The sequence below is a fragment of the Ruditapes philippinarum genome, unplaced genomic scaffold, assembly GCF_026571515.1.
Source record: "Ruditapes philippinarum isolate M1 unplaced genomic scaffold, ASM2657151v2 ctg7119_1_1_1_1, whole genome shotgun sequence".
Classification (NCBI taxonomy): domain Eukaryota; kingdom Metazoa; phylum Mollusca; class Bivalvia; order Venerida; family Veneridae; genus Ruditapes; species Ruditapes philippinarum.
The window spans coordinates 78,762-84,780 of NW_026863566.1; the positions used below are offsets into that span (position 1 = coordinate 78,762).

The following is a 6,019-nucleotide window of genomic DNA, read 5'->3' on the forward strand; positions in this document are numbered from 1 at the left end:
TATATTCTTATTGTTTCCCCTCAAAACTGAACATAGGGACCAAAAACTGAGATTAAAGTAGATGTTTTTATTTATGTTTAACTTTAATCGACGCCCTGTAATCAAGCAAATGATTCAGAATGAAAAGATTACGGTATTATAACATTAGGTAACGGATCCATATGATAAAATCAAGAGTAACTTCCCTTTTATATCTTCTTTCACAGAAGTCTCTACAATGTCAAAGAATGAAAACAAAGATTGTGTAAAGAAAAAGAATGTAAATGTTTTGGAATCCATACAAACATTCGTTGACACAAATATTAGATTAATTCAGGTAACATTTTTCTCGAAATTAATATCATTATTCAAGAAAAAAAGCCTCAATATGCAGTCTCATTCCGGACTTACTCTGTTACTGTAATTGGAAATAGAAGATTAATTGCTTTGGATGCAGGATGTAATTTTTTAGTTAGTCATTAAAAATTATTTGTTTTTCCTTTGATTTGAATTGAATAGCTGTCAAGGATAACCGATGAAAGTGCAAGCAGTTATTTCCAGGAGGGTCCTTACCACTGCTTACCTCAGAGACGGCTATGAGATACAAGGAAACCCGGGAACCTGTGCTTCTTTTACATGTCCAGTGTATAGCACTGATATGTGCGATGTTTACATGGGTTTCTTAAACTTTCTTTCCAGTACACCTCTAGGTAGGTGGGAAACATTAAGTGTCTCTTAGCCTAATTAAATTGGGCGTGAACGGTTTGACCCATTTTACAAAAAAAATCTCATACTTTCAGACTATGGAAAAAGACATTGCTCGTCCAAAATTACCTCTATGTCTCTATGACAAGTCTAATTAGTTGGACTATATAAATATTAGCTGGCAAAACCTGTAATTCGGTTAGAGCGCGAGACTTGTAATCTCGATATTGTGGGTTCGACTCCCGGGCTGGCCAACTAAAATTACTAATCAGTCTTTCGGATGAGACTTTAAATCTAGGTCTCGTGTATGGGTGCTTAAACACTTGGCACGCTAAAGAACCAGGAGAAGCTTCTGGAATTGAGGCATCTGTCTGTATCTGTAATTGCACTATCCTCCAAAAAAATAAAATGACTAATACTCTTCTGGAGGACTCGCCCATATGGGCAACCGGTGGCGAGTATAAATAAACGCAAATACACACACACACACCTGTAATACACAGTTAATTAATATCTGAGTGGTAATATTTGTGTTTTTGTCACTTCAGAATGGTCTGTACATTGTAGGGGGTATAGGAGTTATTGTAGCTGCTCGCAGTATCTATGTGGTAAGTTGACAGAGTCATATTCCTTTTTTTTGTTTGGTATATTCCCAAAAACCAGTATAAAGGAATAAGAAAGTCTAGCTTTAACTTGCAAATATTTATTATTATATTATTTATCTGTGTTGTGTGCCATATTCGTGTGATTGAATAAAGTTGGCTCATTTCACATCCAGTCATGTATAATAAAGCCATGGATACTCACAGTATAATAAAGTTTGTGACAGTATTAAATAAAGCCATGGATACTAAAACTGTATTAAAAAGCCATGGATACTTATACTGTAAAATAAAGTCATGACAGTGAATTTTCTTACTTAAATGGGAAGAGGCCTTAGCCTCTTGATTTTGGGAAAATGTTGCTAAAATGGCTAATTGGGAAGTTAAAAAGCAGGTGTAAGTTGATATTTTTTTGATGAAACTGTAGTGATTTTAAGAATTTCCAGTTGAGAATGAATTGCCTTTTATCAAGTATATTTACAAACAGTGAAATTTACTTGCAATGAATATTTTTGATATTTATTGAAGCTCTATTGAAATACTGTTAAAGTGATTAAAATAAATCTTTTATCAACATCTGGAGCCAAAAAGATAATGTTTTATTATCTACCATACACCTACTAATAATATCTTTAAATGAAACTTGTCCATTCATTCTAATCTTGGACAAGAGCAATTCATAAATTTTAGGAATTTAAAATTGTTTGACTGGAAGCTGTGAATTATTGTTGCAGACTCCATAATCAGATTTTGTATTTGGCTGTGCTGGCCTGAATCTTGGGGTCCTCACTGTTGCGGCAATCTGTTTCCCACCAACAAGTCTTTCATTAAGAGTACATTCAATTGATATTGTGAGTCTGATCTTGGTCCTACTTGTTCGATGTTGTCCATGGTTAAATATTCTGTTGTCTATACCAACAAGCTTCTTAAAGAGTTAAATTAAATAAAATTATTATTATCATTGATTTATTGCATAAACTTTACTGCCTGTCCTGAATGTGATTTAAGAGATGTACATTTATATTTATTTCAGACAAAAATATTTACAAAAGTTGAAGACATTCCTGCCCAATTTTTACGGGATAGAGTAAAGTTACGTGGGAAAGTCCAGCAAGTTCATCACGATGGCATGTTAAGTATTGAACACATTCCGATTCTTCGTCTGAAGATACCATTTGTCAAACAAAATATAGGTAATACACCATAATTAATAGGATGAATTTGTTAGAGCGCAAAGACTTGTAATCTCACATTTTGTGCTTTCCATTCTTTGGTTGGGGCGTCTGTGGCTGAGTGGTTAAGGTCATTGACTTCAAACCACTTGCCCCTCAACGCTGTGGGTTCGAATCCTGACAGGGACTTTGGATTCTTTCATGTGAGGAAGCTATCCAGTTAGCTAAATGGAAATTCTGTGGTTCTGCTCAGGTGCCCTTTCTTGCCTGAAATAATGTACGGAAGGGCACCTAAGGTCTTCCTCCAGTGGAGGACCTCCACCAATAAAGCTGGAATTTCGCCATATGACTTTTAATGTGTTGGTGTGAGGTAAAACCCAATTAAACAAACAAACCATTCTTGGGCTGACCAACTAAGATAACTACTCTTTTGAATGAGACTTTAAATCAAGGTCCTGTGTATGACTGTGCTTAAACACTTGGCACCCTAAAGAACCAGGAGAAGCTTCTGGAATTAGGGCATTTTTCACTGTCTTGCATTATCCTCTAAAATCTAAAATGAGTAATACTCCTCTGGAGGGTTCATCTATATGAGCAACTGGTGGCGAGTAAAGTTTTTTTTTCATCAACACACAAAATACATTTGCATATGAATTATCCAAATAAAACAAGTACAATGTGTGTGTGTATATATATGTAAATTTCAAGACATTATCCAATTATACAATTTGGCATTTGCCAAAATGAAAAAAATAAAATAAAAATTAATTGGACTTACTGAGAAGCTAGGTCTTGTGAGCCTTTATATATATTTCAAATTGATACTTTGCTTTGACTTGTTTCAGAGAAATTAAAGAATTAGAGTATGTTTAAGCTCATGTTCAACCTAGCTGAAATCCAAAATAACCTTTTTTGACCAATTTTAACTAAAACATATGATCAAACTGTTTCAGCCTCAGAAAAACTGAACTACATTCTATTTTGTGACTTTTCTTTTTTAAAAGAAGTAACAGGTGTTATGACCATATGCATGAATAGAAATGAAAGTCATGTAATAGGTTGTTTTGCAACTATTTAAAATTTCTTAAATTTCCCAAAATTTCAAATATTTTTTCTCCAATTTAAACTAGGGACCTTTTCCTAATATAGTTGGAAAGCCCCTCTTTTTACTTTAAAAATAATGAAATAATGTCAGCTCAACTGATTTGACCTTGATATTACTTATTAATGTACAACTAAGCAGTATTTGATGTTATTGAATCACAATAATATTATGAAAGATATATACATTGTACATTGTGTCTAAATTTGTTTAAATGTGGAATAGTCCCTTTGAAATTACAGTCTGTGAAATTAGGGTTTAAAAATTGTTGTCATTCGGGCAACCAATTTAAGAAAATCTTGTTGTCCAAAGTAAAAACTGGTTGTCAGAATATTTTCATCAGAACATCTCCAAGCAATTATTGATCAAATCTGCAAACTTATCTTCAGTGAGAAACAGTCATAAATGTAAGCAAACTGTATTTGATATCTTGCATTGTTGACATTTTGATGAATGCTTTCTGCAAATTTTTACTTGTCCATTGAGCAAGTAAACTTTTAAAAATTGGTTGTTCGGACAAAAAAATTGTTGTCTCGGGCAATAGGACAACTGCTAATTTCGCAGACTGACATTAGATAATTTGTACATGTGCAGTCTTTGTAATTTCAGATTGTTTGCCTGTAAAACTAGCTTGTATAGATGTGAGTCCTGAGGGTAGATTGTGGTTAAACAGAAACATCCTACACAAAGCAGTCTGGTTCCATCTGCTACATAGGAATGGTTCCCTAAATGGCATGGGTTCACAATTGTACAGTAAAATTGAAATTCCAAGGGTAAGTAACATAGCAACATGATTTTTTCTTGTGCATGGTTGCAACTGATACTTCACTGATTCTTATAAATGTGTCACAGTCTTGTGAGCTCAACTCAGCACAAATTGCTCAGAGGTTAGCTTTTGTAGTTTTTGTGATGGCAGTGTGTACAATGTTTTGTCAGTTTCGACTATTTCTTTCAACAACATCTCATAAACCACTTGATAGATTTTGACCAAAAGTTATATAAGTCATGCCCTGAAAAATGATCCTGCCCTTAATTTGAATATCAGATTCAGAGACTGAGTATAGCGTAAAACACAAAGATGACTGCTTATTCTCAGAACAGATAAACATGCTCAGAGCTTACGATCTTTTGCATGTAGCTTGACCTTGTAGTCAACTACATAGTGATAAGATCAAAGCCAGCCTAACCTTGACGTCAACTGCATAATGATAATCATGCCCTTGGGATCAAAGCTTGCCTACCCTATTGGTAACTTTGTTTGTTTAGACTAACATGCTAGAACAATTGTCTTTTTGTGTGAAATAACAATACCAAGAGCTTAGATAATTGTCAAGAAACATTTCTTAGCAGATATCTACAAATATTTTTTTTTTAATTTTCATAGATGTAGATCACATATCATGTTAACTATGTCTTTGAAATCATGTAGCCTCGAGAAGAAAAGTCGCCTGGTCATCATGGTCATCTTGTTTATCTTAAAGTCCTTGCAGAATCTGCATTATCAAAATAATGTTTTGATTATAATATAATAATGATGAAGACTCGTGAGAGTCGAAACGTCGGTTATCATCATTAAATAAACCTTAAAACTTATCCTGTGTTGATTGTTTGTTCCACTTTTATTGTTTCTCTTGTATAATATAATAATGTATTTATATATGAAAGAACTTTTTTTCATGCTTTCAGCGATTCAGAGGAAACATCCATGTGAATGAGGAGCTTATTAGACTAGGTCTGAGTAAAATCTCCTCACTGTCTCATCTTGAAGAAAATGACATGTTATTAACCAATCAAAACTTGTTACTATATTTAGATCAGTTAGTGAAATTGGAAGACATTGCCTCTAAGAAAGGTATAGGTATGTGGAAACAGCCTGAAGAAAATTCTTGGAGGAAAAAATCATTGACAGCTGTAGGAAGTATTCTAAGTAGTCCATTTCGTGCCATAAAGTGGATGTATAAAAAATGGAGACATAAAGAGTAGTTTGGTTTTTAGATTTTTAAAAAATAAAATACTTCAATACATTTTATAATGTTGAGAACTGCAACATATACTTTATATATGTATTAGTTCCATTTGTGCTAAATTTTAGATATGAGTGACAGAGATTAAAATTTGTAATACTCATAGACACCCTTAATTATAGTAAACACACATTGTAACTTTCAGTTACAGAATAAACTTTCATCTTAAATGGAAAAAGAGACAATTATTGATTGATTATCAGAGGCGGATGTTTTCAGGGATAGTCGATGTATTACAAACAATGACATAGTTTGATTAGATCAATAGGTAAAGTGTTAAGACCGTGAATCATGCAAGCGGGTTCGATTCCCAAACGTTGCAGGTCACTTTCATTGTGATTGATCATGAAATCCTTTCTACGGTAATTCACACAGTACCTCTGCTCTAGCATGTACAGAAAGTTATCAGTTCTTTGTAAAAGTAAAGGAACTATA

General features: G+C 33.5%; 1 protein-coding gene across 1 annotated transcript; it reads left to right on the forward strand.

Moving 5' to 3' along the window:
- The first annotated feature begins 157 nt into the window (after positions 1 to 157).
- On the forward strand, positions 158 to 5,706 carry LOC132722512 (protein C3orf33-like). Its single transcript, XM_060707021.1, has 5 exons — positions 158 to 316; positions 1,233 to 1,292; positions 2,320 to 2,479; positions 4,170 to 4,333; positions 5,247 to 5,706. The coding sequence occupies exons 1-5, from the start codon at positions 218 to 220 to the stop codon at positions 5,541 to 5,543; spliced, it is 780 nt and encodes a 259-aa protein (XP_060563004.1). The 5' UTR covers positions 158 to 217; the 3' UTR covers positions 5,544 to 5,706.
- Positions 5,707 to 6,019: the final 313 nt, after the last annotated feature.

Coding starts and splice junctions, on each gene's coding strand:
- LOC132722512 (XM_060707021.1), top strand. CDS start 218: ATGTCAAAGAATGAAAACAAAGATTGTGTAAAGAAAAAGAATGTAAAT. Junction 1,293..2,319: donor CTGCTCGCAGTATCTATGTG/GTAAGTTGACAG, acceptor TATTTATTTCAG/ACAAAAATATTTACAAAAGT. Junction 4,334..5,246: donor GTAAAATTGAAATTCCAAGG/GTAAGTAACATA, acceptor TCATGCTTTCAG/CGATTCAGAGGAAACATCCA.